At 44.2% G+C, this 16,570-nt stretch overlaps 5 protein-coding genes and 1 non-coding gene across 16 annotated transcripts; 3 read left to right on the plus strand and 3 right to left on the minus strand.

Moving 5' to 3' along the window:
• Window positions 1-13: 13 nt before the first annotated feature.
• CG7367 (uncharacterized protein) lies at window positions 14-12,888 on the minus strand (the record flags this gene model as incomplete). 3 transcript variants are annotated; one of them, NM_001259006.2, is made up of 5 exons in its annotated part: window positions 14-341; window positions 408-1,039; window positions 1,114-1,276; window positions 1,743-2,020; window positions 12,836-12,888. In NM_001259006.2, the coding sequence occupies 4 exons, from the start codon at window positions 1,789-1,791 to the stop codon at window positions 109-111; spliced, it is 1,077 nt and encodes a 358-aa protein (NP_001245935.1). In that variant the 3' UTR covers window positions 14-108. The 3 variants fall into 3 exon arrangements, with proteins under 3 accessions (NP_001245935.1, NP_001162906.1, NP_609175.2); NM_001169435.1 differs by having other exon boundaries at window positions 1,743-2,025; window positions 12,802-12,888; NM_135331.2 differs by lacking the exons at window positions 1,743-2,020; window positions 12,836-12,888 and adding an exon at window positions 1,338-1,479.
• On the plus strand, window positions 2,562-3,665 carry baf (barrier to autointegration factor). 2 transcript variants are annotated; one of them, NM_001273291.1, is made up of 2 exons: window positions 2,562-2,833; window positions 2,916-3,665. In NM_001273291.1, the coding sequence occupies exons 1-2, from the start codon at window positions 2,708-2,710 to the stop codon at window positions 3,060-3,062; spliced, it is 273 nt and encodes a 90-aa protein (NP_001260220.1). In that variant the 5' UTR covers window positions 2,562-2,707; the 3' UTR covers window positions 3,063-3,665. The 2 variants fall into 2 exon arrangements, with proteins under 2 accessions (NP_001260220.1, NP_609176.1); NM_135332.4 differs by having other exon boundaries at window positions 2,916-3,250.
• Window positions 3,821-13,926, plus strand: Cka (Connector of kinase to AP-1). 7 transcript variants are annotated; one of them, NM_001259007.2, is made up of 6 exons: window positions 3,821-3,939; window positions 5,160-5,741; window positions 8,921-9,398; window positions 9,458-9,676; window positions 9,937-9,993; window positions 10,190-11,553. In NM_001259007.2, the coding sequence occupies exons 2-6, from the start codon at window positions 5,358-5,360 to the stop codon at window positions 11,299-11,301; spliced, it is 2,250 nt and encodes a 749-aa protein (NP_001245936.1). In that variant the 5' UTR covers window positions 3,821-3,939; window positions 5,160-5,357; the 3' UTR covers window positions 11,302-11,553. The 7 variants fall into 7 exon arrangements, with proteins under 7 accessions (NP_001245936.1, NP_723334.1, NP_723336.1 ...); NM_001259008.2 differs by lacking the exon at window positions 3,821-3,939 and adding an exon at window positions 4,110-4,408 and having other exon boundaries at window positions 9,943-9,993; window positions 10,190-13,926; NM_164779.3 differs by lacking the exon at window positions 9,937-9,993 and having other exon boundaries at window positions 10,190-13,926.
• A 279-nt stretch (window positions 13,927-14,205) lies between these two features.
• On the plus strand, window positions 14,206-14,979 carry CCDC53 (Coiled-coil domain containing 53). The gene is made up of 3 exons (NM_135334.5): window positions 14,206-14,293; window positions 14,353-14,798; window positions 14,859-14,979. The coding sequence occupies exons 1-3, from the start codon at window positions 14,249-14,251 to the stop codon at window positions 14,896-14,898; spliced, it is 531 nt and encodes a 176-aa protein (NP_609178.1). The 5' UTR covers window positions 14,206-14,248; the 3' UTR covers window positions 14,899-14,979.
• On the minus strand, window positions 14,973-16,009 carry RpL36A (Ribosomal protein L36A). Of its 2 annotated transcripts, none has more exons than NM_001298808.1 (3): window positions 15,923-16,009; window positions 15,540-15,713; window positions 14,973-15,225 (listed from the first exon to the last, which is right to left on the minus strand). In NM_001298808.1, the coding sequence occupies exons 1-3, from the start codon at window positions 15,923-15,925 to the stop codon at window positions 15,088-15,090; spliced, it is 315 nt and encodes a 104-aa protein (NP_001285737.1). In that variant the 5' UTR covers window positions 15,926-16,009; the 3' UTR covers window positions 14,973-15,087. The 2 variants fall into 2 exon arrangements, with proteins under 2 accessions (NP_001285737.1, NP_609179.2); NM_135335.4 differs by having other exon boundaries at window positions 14,980-15,225; window positions 15,923-15,959.
• On the minus strand, window positions 15,289-15,450 carry snoRNA:Psi28S-2648. The gene has a single exon (NR_002512.2). It is a non-coding gene; the product is annotated as a snoRNA:Psi28S-2648 (small nucleolar RNA).
• Window positions 16,010-16,570: the final 561 nt, after the last annotated feature.

Here is a 16,570-nt window from a genome sequence, read left to right on the forward strand (position 1 = left end):
ACTCACTGATTTTATAGCATGTGCAATGCACGGTTTATTTTATGGGATATATTATAATATTGTTTTGTAATAAACATAAACTATTAGTATGCTGTAAGAGAAGTCGGCTCAATTACTCCATAAATCATCGATACCCAAGGCGTAGCTCGGTTTGTTGGCCGTCTTCACAAAGAATATTCCGCGAGCTTCTCGAGGAACTGGATCACCCATTAGGATCTTGCCGCCGGTGCAATTTTTTCCCTTGAGTTCATCCAGTCCAGAGCAGGGAACACCGTAAAATCCTTTGGGCGAGTTAATAGACTCCGCGTAATATTCATATGAACGTCCATGACTGCAACCAGCTGAAAATGAAAAAGAAATTTCCCAATTCTGCTTGTAAGAAATTGAAACCAATTCCCAAAACTTACTGAAAATCTGCGACAGCTCCTTGCAGCCTGGTTGCGGTGGTCCACCGCCATTGGGATAGAAATCCACCATGCCGATGGGTTTGCGAAAGCCCAGGTATCCGGCACAGCTGTGTATGACATCCACAAAGTTGGCGTCCGTGTCGTCCAAGTGATTCTCCGGACCAATGCAATCCTCGAAAGCGGGACGAGCTGGATCCAAGCCAGTGATGCGGTTTACCCTGTACTTAGTGTACGAACCAGCATAGCCCATGATGTGCGCGCCCAGACTGTGGCCAATCAGATGGATCCTATTCGGATCCGCATCCTTCTCCTCCACCAGCAGATCAATTAGCTTGGCCACCGCCCGTCCCACCTGAACCGTATATCGCGCCGGTGTTAGATAGTATATATTATCCGCCTGATCCTTCCAGTTGATGGCGAACACGTTCACCTGGCCACGTTCGATATAGGCACCACGAATCGATTGAATCGAATTGCTCATGGTGCTGGACTTCCAGCCGTGAACGAGTATCTTGGTGTCCAGTTCCGGATTGAATTTCTCCGCCATCTCCTGCCAGGTGTCTCGCTTGTGGCGCTGCGGAAACTCAAAGTTATTCTCATCTATCCAGAAATCAGCACTGGAACTGGAGTCGCTGGAATAAAAGGATTCAAATTGTGACCACTACGAAAGATAACTCTTCAAATCAAATAAAAAAAAACCACACACCTTCCGTACAGCTCGAACTTGATGAGCTGTGGCAGATTGATGCGGTTTTCGGGCGGAGGTTCCACCAGATAGGCCACCTCAGGCTTACCCTGTCCATTGGGCATGTAGATCCAGGTTTTGTTGTAATCCTCCTGATTTAGAGCCACCTCACCACGAATGCCAACTAAAATGGAGCAGAAACTTATGCTTAGAAGGATGGCTAAATCGAATTGAAAACATTTTACAAAGCAGCAGCACGGGTCGCACCACTTGGGCGAGGGCAGCGAATCCGGTGATGAGCCACTGCACCACCACAAATGTGGTGGACACCTCGTTGCGACACGGATTGATCACATTACAGATGCAGGCCAGCGCATTCGAGGACATCTTGACCAGCTAAACGTCGATCTTGAACTGATCGGACGCCGGATTCCAAAGATCGGAGCTCCCAGCTCCCAGTTTCCCAGCTTCCCAGATCCAAGCTCATTAAGGCGGCTGACGCATTAGTAATCCTCGAAACCGGTTCCAGCCCAGCAATTAATTTGTGGCCTGGAGCGTTTTAATTACTCAGCATCAGTGTGCGCGCGAATCTCGGTCAGGTGAGACAAAGCCACATATGTATATCCGTTTCCCCGTAACTCCCAACTCACCCATCCAACAACTAAGGGCCAGGCCACAAAGCCAGCAAAGCGCTAACATCTCTGTACCAAAGTCGACGTCACTGTGCCACGGGAATCGGGTGTGTGGATTTTATAGCGTACGATAAGCTAGACGAGGGCCAGGTGTCAATCAAGACTGGAGTTTTGGACGGACTGCTGGCCAGGTTGAAGCCTCGGTCGGAAGGGTCTCGGCGTTATCATTCCAACTCAGTTGGGCGTCCCAAGCGCGGCGCTGTTAAATTGGGTTAAGCCCAGTTCATCGGTGCATACTAATCTAAGGTGCGTTGCCCCGGTATTGAAAAGTGGAACAATATAAATATTTGAAAATATGTTCGGTAATTTAGTTAAATAAGTTACAATAACAATTACATTTTTATAAGTGTTTTTATGAAAAATGCTACATCTTATGTACACATAGATTAAATATTATTTAGATTTTCAGCGATGGCTATGTAAATTTTTCACAAATGCAATACTTTAATGCACTAACATTATAACAAATTTCAAATTTATAGAAAACTTTAAGTATTCAAAATCTAAAACGGTCATGTAAAATACCATACATCAAACCATGTAAGCATACATCTTACATGTAAAATATTGCTGGCATTTGACCTAAGTAGATTAAGTAGATTACAAAAATATGTAATCCGCAATTTCAAAGAAACATTTTTGAGTGCATCTTATAAAACTCTATTTTTTGCCAATGCTATGTAAAAGAATAATTAAACTTTGTTAATTGTTGGGTGCGCAAATGAGTAAAGCCAGAATTACGTGGCCTATTACATTGCCTAATTTTGTTTAGTATATCTAGATGTGTTGTTGCATTTTCGAAAATATCACTTGCTGCCACACTGGCTGTGCGTCATTTTCAGAAACGCCGCGAATATTTTGCCATTGAAATCTAGCTAAGCATTGGAATTTCGCAACGTGCAGCAGCAAAGCAAACTACAAACATGTCGGGCACATCGCAGAAACACAGGAACTTCGTTGCGGAGCCAATGGGCAACAAGTCGGTGACGGAACTGGCCGGAATTGGGGAAACCCTCGGTGGACGCTTGAAGGACGCTGGATTCGATATGGTGCGTGTGTAAATACGATGACGCCATGTGCGCAAATAAACAATGCCAGTCAAGTGCTAACGATCATTTCCATTCGTTTTAGGCCTACACCGTTTTGGGACAGTATCTGGTGCTGAAAAAGGACGAGGAGCTGTTCAAGGACTGGATGAAGGAGGTGTGCCACGCCAGCTCCAAACAGGCATCCGATTGCTACAACTGTCTCAACGATTGGTGCGAGGAGTTCTTGTAAGAGGTGGACACACAAGCCATCCGAGTAATTCGATCAAAAGGAATCTGCTAAAGGCATCGGCCAATCATTTTTATTCGCAGTCAACGAAAGTGGCCCAATGCTAGCTAAGCATTTGCCGTGTTCACTGTTAGTATGTATAGCTGTAGGGTGTAATTTAATGTCTAATCCGAATAAATGTACAGTCATGGAAACGATCCTGCATTTGGATCTCTGTTCTGCGAAAAGTACAGTAGGTGTAAAACATTTGTTGCTGGCCGGCGAAGCAGCCTAATGCAGATTTTTATTAATTTGATTAGGGGACAACAATAAGCAACACTATAGAAGGCAGATCGGTTGGCGACTATATCTTCTCTATGTTTTCGATTGTTGGCGAGTAGGAGTCTCTGACTCGCTGAAATAAGCCTCTGTCTTTTTGATGTTTCTTTATCAGCGGGCTGATGTCGCCTAATTTTGAAATCTATTTCTTTTTGTTTTTCGGAAATGATCTTTTATAATGATGGACTTAGAACCTTTTAAATCCCAATCGCTGTTTTGTTTGGGGATTATGTGTAAGCGGTTAATATATATTTTATAATGAAACCCCTTTTGTCAAAATTAATTGTCCTCGAGTAATTAATTAGTACCGAGTATTTGATTATAAATACAACTTTTTTTAAATAAAAATATATATTTTTAAAAACTTATTTTTAAAGTGAGTGGTATTAAATAGGATTTCTTTTCCCTGAAGTGGTATCATATGGTATTTATTTTTGGTCCCGTGGTATTTTTTATCGTTATCGGCGCGGTCACGCTGCTAAGAATTACATTACGCGTGAATACCAATGAAAATTAAGAGAGAAATTGCAAAACACAGCCAAGCGGTGCAATAAATCGCAAAGTAAGAGGCGCAAAACGCGCAAATACCGTTTGCGCGGTTAAAAAATGCAAAAACACCAAACGATAGATTAAACAAAGTGAAATTAACTCGGCTTTGGCATATGCGAACACCAGTGTGCCAGTGTGTGTGTGTTTTTCTTTGTATATAGACTCGCAGAGCGAGACGGCCATACACGACGGCAGACGGGACGGTGCAGGTGCGCGAGTGCGAGCGGGAAAAAGGCTGTGCGGTCACTGCTACTCTGTGTGTTATTTCAGAGTTACAGGCCAAACATTCTGATGTGCGGCCGAATCAAATCGACTTTTTGTGTGCATCGCCCCAGCGTTCGTCTTAATTAATTAGTGATTGCAAGCGGGTGCAATTATGCACAAAATTACGGACTAATACAACTGCCCGCTTCGCGCTCTCTCCATCTCCCTTCCAAATAGTCGTTTGCTCTTCGCACACAAAAGTGTAAACCCTGTGAAAGGTAGCAACAACGTTTCCTTGGAAAAAGCTGTAAATAGTAAACAAAATTGTCAAGTTAACGAGCCAAAGTTATTAAATAAGGTTCGAGTACGTTGGCATCGGCTGCCCAGGCAGCAAAGAAAAACAAAGACGCAGTTCAAGATTCAGCTGGACACTTAGAAGAGTTTAAGAATTGAAGCACAAAAAAACGAAGAGAAACAAGAACCCCACCAAAAACCCCGCCGTGCGTTTGTATGTGTGTGTGCCATTCAAATTTCCCTGCAGCTGGGTGAGTGTGCGTGTGTGTGTGTGTGTCAGTTTAATTTTCCTACCAATAATCGCCTTTCCAAGACGTGATTACCAGCCGATCCACCGCTTAAATTGATAAACGTTTTAACTCTTGCGTTACATCAGCTGTTTTACGGCTTTTTGTGCTATAAGTTACGCTTTTCCCGTAAGCCGTTGGCAACACTAGAACGCAAAAGAGAGAATCGCGAGTACCGTAAAGAGGAAGAGAGAGAGATAGAGAGTGTGAGCGTGTGAGAGAGCGGGGAATGTGGGGGCGGTTCCGGTGCGAGAAAACGTAGTGTAGTACATAAAGAGAGTGCGAACGAGAGGGAGGCAGCCAGCGAGTGTCCTGCGACTGCTCCCCCCTTTACCCTCGTCGCCCTTCTATTCGGAAAATTCAATGACCTCATTTGTTTCATGTGCCGAACTTTGCTTTTCTTTCCCAACCTAAAAACGCAAAAAAAAAAAAACGTAACACCAAACAGGATATAGCGTAGGACCAGTGAACAAACAAGTCCGAGAGAGCGACAAACAAAGGACCGTGCACTGGGCACCTGAAGGCAGACAGCTGGCAACGAATCAGGAGAGGATCAGGAGAGCAGGATCAGCGGGCACAAGGATCACCGGAGCAGGCAAAGGAAACACCTGGCACACAGCACAGCCACTGAGAGCGACGTGAACCAATGGGCACCAATTCGGGAGCCACCGCTGGCATAAACAACAAGCCGGTTGGCGGTGCAACAGGAGCCGGCGTCCTTGTAGGCGGCGGTGTGGGCGGTGCCAATTCCTCGATCGGCGGTGTCCTGTCGAACAGCCTGGGCGGTGGCGGCAGCGGCGGTCTGAGCATCAGCGGCCTCAACGCTGGTGGACAGAACGCCAATGTGGGCGGAATGGGCAACGTTGGCGGCGACGACGGCGGAAACGGGATGGTGGGCGGCGGTGTAAATAACCAGCAGGCCACAACGCCCCAATACACAATACCGGGCATCTTGCACTTCATCCAGCACGAGTGGTCGCGCTTCGAGCTGGAGCGATCACAGTGGGACGTGGACAGGGCCGAATTGCAGGTGAGTGATCCTTAAATACTGAATTGCTAATAGCTCCTCTTTAATATTCGATTAATCTCGTACTTTGAGATAGGTGAATCAGAAAATCAGCTTAAGATCTTAACAATGTCCTTATTATTAGTTTGAACATTGATTTAGTTCTCATCCTCCACTATTTTATTCACTATTGATTAAGTAGGTACTGGACTCACGGACTACAGTAAACTTTATAGCGTGAACTTTGTGCAGATAGTGACAGTATAGTGCTTAGTATAAAAGAACCAATGAAACTGCAAATTGTTTGTCCTAGAAAGAATACTATGCAACCAAAAGCAAGGCAATTTGGCAAGGCCCAGGGAGTGCTTAAAAGGTCCTTGCTTATCGACAGCGGTGGCTCACTTTCCATTTCAATGATTTTCCGAGGCGCTAATGCATGAACATGCAAGGAAAACGGCCAGGAGGAGCCACCACACCGCCTTGCCTCCGCCATGTCCGCATGCAAGCGAATCGAGTTGAGCAATTGCCGTCATCGAGTGTTTATGCTCTGTTTGTCGCAGACGAATGGCCAAAAAGCCTGAAAGCCCCCAAAAAATGTAAAATGAGTGTAACCGCGGGTTGGATAACATTATCGTAATTTCGAAGGAGATTACTCCACCTCCAACCTGCGCCACCCTGCGCCTCCATGGCCATCGTCAATGTCAATGTCGACCCACGCTCTATCGCTTTCACCTGCCAAGTGGCCAGATAACGAGCGGTATCGATAACGAGGCACAGTCCGTTACGCTCTGAATGCAACGTGACATTCAAATCCGTCTCTTCCCCTGCTTTGCATCATCATAATGTGGAAAAGTGGCCACAAAAAAAAAGGAACCAAGTTGACAACGCAAATTTGTCGCCGCGATTTATGAACCTGTTCGCCTTGTTTGGCGTTTTTGGCCAAAATAAATCTGGTTCGGGTGGGCAGCAGAGGCAGAGGCGACGCCATCCGAGATGGCTCTGTTTCAGCAGTCGTAGCATCCGTTCCCTGCCCGGCCGCCTGGATCTATTTATATACTTCCATATGCACATCGCAAATCTCTTTGTGTGTCAGTGCCGACTGCTGTGAATGCAGCAACGTCCTTGTCGCAACGAATCTCAGTTTTGCCGGTCTTCCCATGAATGCATCCACTTCCACTTCCTACTCGGTCGGCTTTTCCTACTGTCGCGTTTGTCAGGCAATTAACTTGCACTGTGGTCGGAAACTCTTTATTTAAAGAACATTTACGTTTCTATGTTGAATTTCAATCAGATATGAGGTAACAAAAACAAAAAAGCGAACATTTAGGTTCATCTTATACTATCATTTATAACTCTTTAATGTTTAATGGCATATTTACCTTTAAATTATTATCAAATTCTTGAGAAATGATTATTTGTGCTTCGAAAGCACTGTAAGCAAGAATGACGCGGCAAATGCTAATATATTTTCAATCATTTCGCCATTGCAAAAGCATTTGTTTGCAAATGCATTTACAGATTAGAGAAACCAAACGCCGCTGGCGCTCTTGTCATATTAATAATTCTATTTATATGTCCTTGTGTACAATATGGTCACTTCCCCAACAGCATTATGCAATGGACAATTCCAAGAGCAGCCACGTAACCCCTTTGGTTAGCCAGCATTTTTCAAAAATTGTAAAGCGAAAAATCTTGGAGCTTCTCCGCTCGGGCTCATTAAGTTACAAATGCGCATTTGTCATGGAATTCGTAATTTCTAATTGCGAATGAAAATAAAAAGTAGTTGCATGTCGCGGAGCGATTTGTGTAGCAGCTCCATAAGGCGTTGGCGTGTGTGTTTTGTTACCTTTCTGGCCCTTTTGCCTTCGAATATCCGGAATATTAGCGCGCTGCTTTTAATTAGCCAGCTTAAGGAGCCAAATGAAATGCCATTGGGCGATAATTTAAATGCACAACATGTTTCCATTAACAGCAACAGCACAAAGAGTACCCCACTCACTCCTCCTCCTCCTCCTCCTCCTCCTCCTCCTCCTCCTCCTCCTCCTCCTCCTCCTCCTCCTCCTCCTCCTCCTCCTCCTCCTCCTCCTCCTACCGCCCTTTTCGTTACTATTAGCATGGGCAAATTGTTATTGTTGCTGGTTCTGGTTCTGCGCTTGCCTCATTCCATACAAACATGCGTTCGCTTGCCACAGTCGCGGCCACAACTATAGGGACTGTTATACGTAAATGATACATTTAGGAAGTAACATAGTTTAATATACGGATAGTTGTTTGATAAGCTAATGTTAGTTAAATAACGCAGACTTCTTTCCAAATGAAAGAAATTCTGCTGTAATAGAATTAAATAATATGTATATCAATAGCTAAGCACACAGCTATTCAGCTGACCTGCAACGTTGGAGCGTGGGTGCTGACCACTTCCCCTCCATTGTTGGTTTTATGTTTTTTATTTTTTATTTTTTGCAGGGGCGTCATAGTTATACTTCTGGCACAAAGTTAGCCAGTTAGAGTATAGAGTTGTGAAAAATAGGTAAAAGCAAAAGTTTCCTTCTCTTGCACACCGCATCTGCTTCGATGTCAGGTGCAGTGTTTGCCTGAGATTTTCCCTCCTGAATTTTCATTCTCTCCCCTCCTCAAAATGCTCGGGGAAATGCGCAGTCATAACTGCACGCTGTTGCTACGCTTGCTGAATGAACACGAAATGGGTAGGAACGAAGGGGCGGAACGGAAAAGTGCTGGCTACATTGCAGTTTTTACGCATTTCGATTAGTTGAACCGAAAACTAGCTTATTAGATACATACCCCCACCAGCTGCCCCCAACCCTCTCACCTCTCAGCTAATTGTGCCAGTTGTAGTGTTTCTTTTTGTATTACTATTAATTGAATTTAATTGTTTTTCGTTGGCCCGACGCAGCGGAGCGTCAATTATGCTCCGCAACAAACAAACAAACAAACAAACGCAATTGGATTGCAACGGCAGGCAAAATGGGGACAAAGCCAGCCATTAAGCAGCAGTGTATTAATTAATTTTCTATAACTCATAGCTTGTACATATATGCATTTATTGCGCACATCGGGTGTACTTTCTCTTTCGAAAATCGAAAATAATATCTATGAATAATTCTATTAATATTATAAATCTTAGCTAAATCTTTTTGTGCTACAAATTGAAATTAATCAAATGGCTTTCTATATCCTCGCAGGCTCGCATTGCTATGCTGCTTGGAGAGCGCAAGTGCTTGGAAAGCCTCAAATCGGATTTGACGCGCCGCATCAAGATGCTGGAGTACGCACTGCGCCAGGAGCGTGCGAAATTCTATCGTTTAAAATACGGCACCGATCCGCCGCAGCTCAATGAGTTCAAGCCATCGAACGAGGATGCCGGACTGGCCGGTGAGGTGGCCACTGACTCGGAGGTGCCCTACAGCAGTGTCTCGAACACTACGTGGCGGCAGGGGCGTCAGATGCTGCGACAGTATCTGGCCGAGATTGGCTACACAGACAACATCATCGATGTGCGTTCAAATCGGGTGCGTTCGATCCTTGGCCTAAACAATAATGCCGAGCACGACGGCAGCGGCGGAGGACTGGGTGGTGGACTTGGCGGCGGCACCGGCGGCGAGAACCTTAGCCCAAACATCAATGGAAACGAGAGCAACAAACGCGCATCGGAGACGGAAGGTAGGTGATTGTGTTACGACCCCCCCTGTTGGGAGATTTGAATAATTTGCTCACATCAGGCCGTCATACTCCCGCTAAAAAAGTGCAACAATCGATCGATGAAATAATCGTGGACACCGAGGCAGCTGTGATGGCGAACTTTGAGTTCCTGGGCGCCACCGAGATGTCCGACGACGACGAGATATCTGACGATCTGGAAATGGTGGCCACCGACAATGACGACACAGACGTAAAGCTGGCCAAGCGCGCCAAGTCTGGCAAGGATATGCTCACCGAGGGTAAGTCATGTTCTGTTGATATTTTCCCACTTTGCTCGCAGCCCAGCCCAGCCCTCTTCCCGCATGGGCCCGCCTCGCCATTAAGCATTTTTGTTCGCCAAATCATAGCAAATAACGAATTCAATTCGGTTTAGATATCCCCAACTCCTGTTGATCCCCACGTAGCAATGTAACCTAGTTTATGGTTGGCTTCTTGTCTTACGCTTTTTGTTTCTGCTTCTGTTTCTTTGGCAACTATGCTACGTCTTCTACGTTCGTAGATCTAGAGGCCGATGTGGGAGAGCAGCTATTGAACGATATGAATCTCATGACTGAAGGTGCTTTTCAATTGATCTACTAACATGCTTTTGTCATAAAACATAACTCTGGACTCCAGAAACTGATTATCACAGATACATTAGAAATGTCAATATGATGTGCCTGTGATAAACCAGTCTGGTGCTCCTCGAGTCTCTCGGAACCTACCATACGATATGATTAATACTAATACTGTATTTCCTAATCTTCCCACAGAGGTGGACGGCTCGTTGGGACTGGGTGAGCTTGCCCAGCTGACGGTGAATAACGAATCTGATGGCGCCTACGATGCGAACTCCAAGGATGGAACTGGCGGCAGTGCCGGCGGTGCTGGTTACCGCAAAACCTGGAACGCCAAGTACACGCTTCGCTCGCACTTTGACGGAGTACGATCACTTATCTTTCACCCAGAGGAGCCGGTGCTGATCACGGCTTCCGAGGATCATACGCTTAAGCTGTGGAACCTTCAGAAGACGGTGCAGGCCAAAAAGTCGGCCAGCTTGGATGTGGAACCGCTGTATACGTTCAGGGCCCATACGGGTCCAGTTCTGTGCCTGGGCATGTCGTCCAGCGGCGAGACATGCTATTCGGGCGGGCTGGACGGTAACATTGAATGCTGGCAATTGCCGTCGCCGAATATCGATCCGTACGATTGCTATGATCCGAACGTGCATTCCGGCACGCTCGAGGGGCATACGGATGCCGTGTGGGGCCTTACCACCATGCAAAGCAACATTGTGTCATGCTCAGCGGATGGAACGGTTAAGCTGTGGTCGCCATACAATAAGGAACCGCTGCTGCGCACATACACAGCCTCCGAGGCAGAGGGTGTACCCTCATCCGTTGACTTTGTTCGCAATGAGGTTGACCATATCGTGGTGGCCTACAACAGTGCCCACTGCATCGTGTACGATACGGAGACGGGCAAGCAGGTGGTGCGTCTGGAGGCGGCGCAGGAGATGTCTGGCAACACGGGGAAGTTCATTAACAAGGTGGTGTCACACCCAACGCTACCCATTACGATAACCGCGCACGAGGATCGTCACATCCGCTTCTGGGACAACACATCCGGCACGCTGGTACACTCCATGGTGGCGCATTTAGAGCCGGTCACCTCGCTGGCCGTCGATGCTCATGGCCTGTATTTGCTATCCGGCTCGCACGACTGCTCGATACGGCTGTGGAACCTGGACAATAAGACGTGCGTGCAGGAGATCACAGCGCATCGCAAGAAGTTTGACGAGAGCATATTCGATGTGGCCTTCCATGCCACAAAGCCGTACATTGCTAGTGCCGGGGCCGATGGCCTCGCCAAGGTCTTTGTCTAAAAGAGGCGAGACGAGACGAGACGAGACAGACAGACCCACATCTCCCTGGCCGCGTCGGATCGAACGAATTCAGAATTCGGAATCCAGAGTGCATATGCAGAGTGCAGAGTGCAGAATCCACAGCCAGTAACTCACAGCTAAGCGATTGCGAGTTCGAGTTAAATAATTATACATACATTATAAATATACTATACATATAAATCTAATTATACTTCAACCGAGAACAACAACCAATTATATGCATACAATAATAAGAAAGGGAAAAGAGAACACAACATAAACATACAAATAATTGCTAAAAAAAAAAAAAAAAAAACACACAAACAAAACAAAAAAAATTAAATAAATTCAAAATGAGAAACGGCATTTCGAGCAGAGCAAACAGAGTCAAGTAAATGTAACAGACGAGAGTCGCGTAATCTAGTAACGTAATTCTAAAGCAATGCATAATAATACGGCAAATAACCACAAATAAGTGCAACCCACGGACATTATGTATTTGTTCAAAATAACAACGTAGCAATGAAAAAGTTTGATCTTGTCGTGGATCTTTATTTTGCCCACCAGTTGGCGGGATCAACCCAAGATCGATCCTCTTTTCGGTTCTAGTTTTAATAGCACTTGCACAGCGATTGTTCTTAACCAAGTCGGCCTATATAAATCAGTCAGACTTCCTGTACATTTTATATACATACACAAACCACACATATATATATATTGAAACTTATTCTATGCCCATGGCAAATCTTGAATGTGGAGCATCTGACATAGGCACTCTCGCTGTGCAAGTGCCAGGATACACACGTATCCTTCGCTGCTGGCGAAGGAAAGTGTATTGAAACATTTACGTAACGATTAAAACGATGTAGACGATCAAATTCTGTAGACTAAGCAAGGGCATATACATACATATAACCAAACAATATAACCCGACCCCATATTAGCGAAAGAGCGAGAAAAAATTGTAAATTAACATTAATTAGAGGACAGTCGAGGTGAGACTTTGATGAACGGCGGCCGGGTTTATATACGCAGGTAGCAAGTCAAAACACACACACACACGCGAAAATTGTATTTAACAATTGGTACATGCAGAATGCTTATATAATTTCAATTGTCATTACCAAGGGGAGTACGCAATGCTTGATGGATTAACCACGACCATGTGAGGATGAGATATAAATAATAACTGCAGGCAAGCTATAAACGTATGCTAAGCTATTTATTTAATTTATGCCTAGTATTAACGAATGAAAGAAAGTTACAAACAAACAAAACAAACAAAATGTTGGCGCCAATCGCTGATCCAATGGATTTCGTAGTTGAATATAAATAGATTCGCTTACCATGGATGCGTACTCGTAATTTTAATCAAGTAAATTAATAACACGATGAATGAACAGATTTAGATATGTGACTTGAACGTGAACGCCGAGCAACTCAATATTAGTTTTTAGTATTACCAATTATTATTATATTATTATTACAAATTACATTTACGTGAGCCTTTCACCGACCGACACTCTCCACAAACCTTAAAAACACCCAAAAACTTGATATTCGAAACCGACGAATCAGAATCAAAAACGATTGCGATCTGTGTACACCAAGCAAATCCTCTATTATTTAAATTACGTATTTTAATTTACGCCTTAGTTGTTACAATCGAGAATCCGAATCGCCTTTTGGATTACCGCGGTGATCCGAAACTCTGATGAGCCGATGATGAATGATAATGGTAATAATTAAAATAGTTGTGGACGACCATCGGGGGCAGCCACTCACATATACATATATATATATATATATGTATATATATATACATAAAACTATTGATTTCTAATTTTAACTGTAAATTCTTGATTTTTTATTACCGTGTATTTTTATTTTAAATAAAGTTTTACAAAAAGAAGCCCTGTGACTTGCGTCTGCCTTTTGATTTCTCACAATTCTCACAAACAGCGCACAAACTATTCAGATTCAGTGATGAGAACGTTGTAGACCAGCTGGTTCTCGTTTGCAACGGTGGCAAAAGTTAATAACTTTCACTTGGCATTTTCATTTTCGAACCGTTCTCGCTGCTGGCAGCATTTTTGATTTCTTAACTCAGTTTTGCGAACTACACCGCACAGAATTGAAAGCATTTTCGTTTCTACAAACCATTACAAATCCACTGCCGACAAACACAAGCTGCACGCATGCGTTTTGTTTCAACAAAGACCGAGAATTCGGATCAGCAATGAAATTCTCAAAAAAAAAAAAATTGCTAACAAAAAGTAATGTAATTCTCCAAACAAATACAAATACAAATAATAAATAAAACGCGGATCCGATTTGGCATTCCAACTAATACTTAAGCCGCAGAAAGCGACGCCGAGATGGGCACGATAAGCATTATTTAACTAAGTCAAAATAAAAGTTCATTGTAGATTTGAGCATAGTGAGAAGGTCCCAGGTCCTAATGGAACACCCAGCACATAAGTTTATACATACATATATAAATAATAATGTCAAAGGAAATGCATATTAACTGAACGATACTTTTATAATAAATTGACGAAGAAGTGCATAATACTCGGAGAAATAACATTCACACATTTCATGTTAAGATACAATAAAGTGAATAAATAAAATATTTAAAACAAAATGGTGGATTTGTTGTTGAATGGGTTTCTAAGCTATAACTATGTATTTATGTATATTATTCGTTTTTTTTCACTTTAAAAATGAAATTTCAAAACATTTAAATATGCACACAAGTTTTTTGAAAGAAACTTCAGTTCTATTTCATTTTTAAACTAGGCGCCAAGTTAACTGTGTTAAGTTACGTGAGAAATACCAAATTTTTGGATCAGCTTGATGTTGAGCGAACAATATTTAGTATCGTCAGTCAGCCTGGCAACCCAGAAAAGTACTAAAATAAAAGACGGCTGGTGAAAATAAAATAATGGATGCAACTGCAGCAATCACCGGCAATGTGGACAAGACCCAGGTATGGGACTTATATTCAAGGGTGAACTGCACCTGCAGCTCTCAACTCTGTTCCTCCAGATACCGCCGCTGAACCAGAAACGCATCCTGGCCTTCGTTAACCATTTCCTCGTCAGCACCTGCACCTTTCTAAATGAATTTGCCCTGGGCTGTGAGACGAAGTTCGTGGAGATGGAACGGCAGCTGCAGAAGACGGAGGCCGCCCTCATCATCCTGGAGGCCAAGCTGGCGTCTATACCCACCGAGCACCATGTAGCGACTGAGGCTACCGAAGCGCCAGCGATATCAAACCAGCAACGCAACGAAGAAGCATCCATGGTGGACACCACGGAACCACCGACCACCGAGAATCCTACGGAGCCGGAACTCCCGCCTGAATCGGTTGGTGTGCGCGCCTGTGAAGATCAACGTTACAGAAAGTTCTTCAAAATGGTGCAAGTGGGTGTGCCCGCACCGGCGGTTAAGCAGAAAATGCAATCCGAAGGTCTGGAGCCGCGTATTTTAGAGTAAGTTCCGTGGAGAGGTTTGGCCAAATTGAAAGCTCATCAAGCTCATTTCCATTGCAGCACACCCGATCTGATCCTGGCGGATGGCCAGCGAGAGTGAGCTGCCTGGCGCAGAGCGTGATCTGATCTTGTGATATAGCACATGTTGCTACACCTTGCAATTAAACATTTTTTAAAGCTTACGTCTACAAGTTTATTTTGTTTTATTTGCCGCCGTGCAGCGACGCGAAAACAACATAAAACCACTTCGTTAGCGAAAAAAGGATTTTTAATGGTGTAAAGAAGGTGCCTAGAACTGGATCATCTGTCCCTTGCGCTTCTTGTCACCGCCCAGCTCGAAGTGCTTGCAACGCTTCAGGGGAGTCTGCTTGCGGTATTTGCACTCGGTGCACTCCATACGCAGCACAATCTTCTTGGTGGTCTTGGCCTAAAATGGAATTAGAACTCCAGTTAGCAAGCGGCATACAAATGGTGGTCATGAATTCATTTGGATTGTCTGAAGTTGCCGGTGGGGCGTTGTGGGCATGGATGCCACACAACGTTGCCTTCACGGCCGCACCAGTGCAACAACAGTTTTGATCTGGCACAGTTTTTTCCCACCAAAAAGCATAATGCTCAACGAGCGCAGCGATTTAGTTCTACGAAGCGCCATTCCAGGGATTCCAATCTAGCCGCCATTAGTGTCGATGGCAATCCGGCGGCAAGCGATCCCGGTAGCATTAGACGAATGGGGGCACTTACCTTCTTCCTGAAGATGGGCTTGGTCTGACCTCCGAAACCCTGCTGTTTCCTGTCGTAACGACGCCTGCCCTGAGCTCCCTTGCGCTCCTTGGACTTCTTGTACTGCGTCACCTTGTGCAGCTTGTGGACCTTGCACTTCTTGCAGAAGGTGCGGCGTTGTTTCGGTACGTTCACCTGGAAAACACACAAATCCCATTAGTACAAAATTCCTTGGGCAGCGACACCGAATTTTTAAGCCGAACAGCAACGCACTTGTTGGCCGTCGCGATCCGCGATAGACCACTCCTTGGGTCAATCATTTCGGTATTCCCGCTCTTTTGGCGGAATCACTTAATTTCGGGCATAACAATTGCGGATGTTCAACGATTTCGGGAAACGCTTACCATCTTGATTTCGTGAAGGCGAAAAAAGAAGGAAATCACATAGCGATGGCAGCGTGCCGTCAAGCCATGCGCTATCGATAGGTTTTCGTTTCATTGTTGTGACTTGATATGCATATCGATGTTTGTATAGTTCTTAAGCACTGTTTAAACTATTTTCTACTTTTTGAAGTAAAATCAATTGTTTTTACATTTGTTTTGAATGTGCATATATTGAAACTTAGTACAGAAGAATACTATTATTATTAGTTAATGAAGTTTGTAAACGCCTTATCAATTAGGTATACCATGTTTGTTTGTTTTATGTATTTTTAGTGTCACGAAACTTTATCTGCGAACCTACGTATAATACATTTTTGCCCCACATTAATTATTTTCAAGTAATTTTTAATGTTCATGGAACTGAATGCTTGGTTTTTTCATCGATCTCCACAGAAATATGCTAATAAAATGACAAAATAATATATTTCATATATAATATTTCGATATCTTAACGGTCACTTGATGCTGAGCGCTGCCAGATCAATCAGATTTTAAGAAAATACCAAAAAGTGAAAGTGGCATTGCCATCGAGGGCGAAACATATGTTTTGTTTTGCTCGCGACTTGCAGCGATAGGCGGCGACAAGCAACGTCGTTATCGAAGACCGAT

The sequence above is a fragment of the Drosophila melanogaster genome, chromosome 2L (genome assembly GCF_000001215.4).
Source record: "Drosophila melanogaster chromosome 2L".
Lineage (NCBI taxonomy): Eukaryota > Metazoa > Arthropoda > Insecta > Diptera > Drosophilidae > Drosophila > Drosophila melanogaster.

What these genes read in the sequence shown, in the direction of transcription:
- baf (NM_001273291.1), top strand. Translation starts at nt 2,708, where the DNA reads ATGTCGGGCACATCGCAGAAACACAGGAACTTCGTTGCGGAGCCAATG. An exon ending in AGGACGCTGGATTCGATATG is followed by an intron (nt 2,834 to 2,915) that starts GTGCGTGTGTAA and finishes CATTCGTTTTAG; the next exon opens with GCCTACACCGTTTTGGGACA.
- Cka (NM_001259007.2), top strand. Translation starts at nt 5,358, where the DNA reads ATGGGCACCAATTCGGGAGCCACCGCTGGCATAAACAACAAGCCGGTT. An exon ending in TGGACAGGGCCGAATTGCAG is followed by an intron (nt 5,742 to 8,920) that starts GTGAGTGATCCT and finishes ATATCCTCGCAG; the next exon opens with GCTCGCATTGCTATGCTGCT. An exon ending in ACGCGCATCGGAGACGGAAG is followed by an intron (nt 9,399 to 9,457) that starts GTAGGTGATTGT and finishes TGCTCACATCAG; the next exon opens with GCCGTCATACTCCCGCTAAA.
- CCDC53 (NM_135334.5), top strand. Translation starts at nt 14,249, where the DNA reads ATGGATGCAACTGCAGCAATCACCGGCAATGTGGACAAGACCCAG. An exon ending in GCAATGTGGACAAGACCCAG is followed by an intron (nt 14,294 to 14,352) that starts GTATGGGACTTA and finishes CTGTTCCTCCAG; the next exon opens with ATACCGCCGCTGAACCAGAA. An exon ending in CTGGAGCCGCGTATTTTAGA is followed by an intron (nt 14,799 to 14,858) that starts GTAAGTTCCGTG and finishes TTTCCATTGCAG; the next exon opens with CACACCCGATCTGATCCTGG.
- RpL36A (NM_001298808.1), bottom strand. An exon ending in AGCCCATCTTCAGGAAGAAG is followed by an intron (nt 15,226 to 15,539) that starts GTAAGTGCCCCC and finishes ATTCCATTTTAG; the next exon opens with GCCAAGACCACCAAGAAGAT.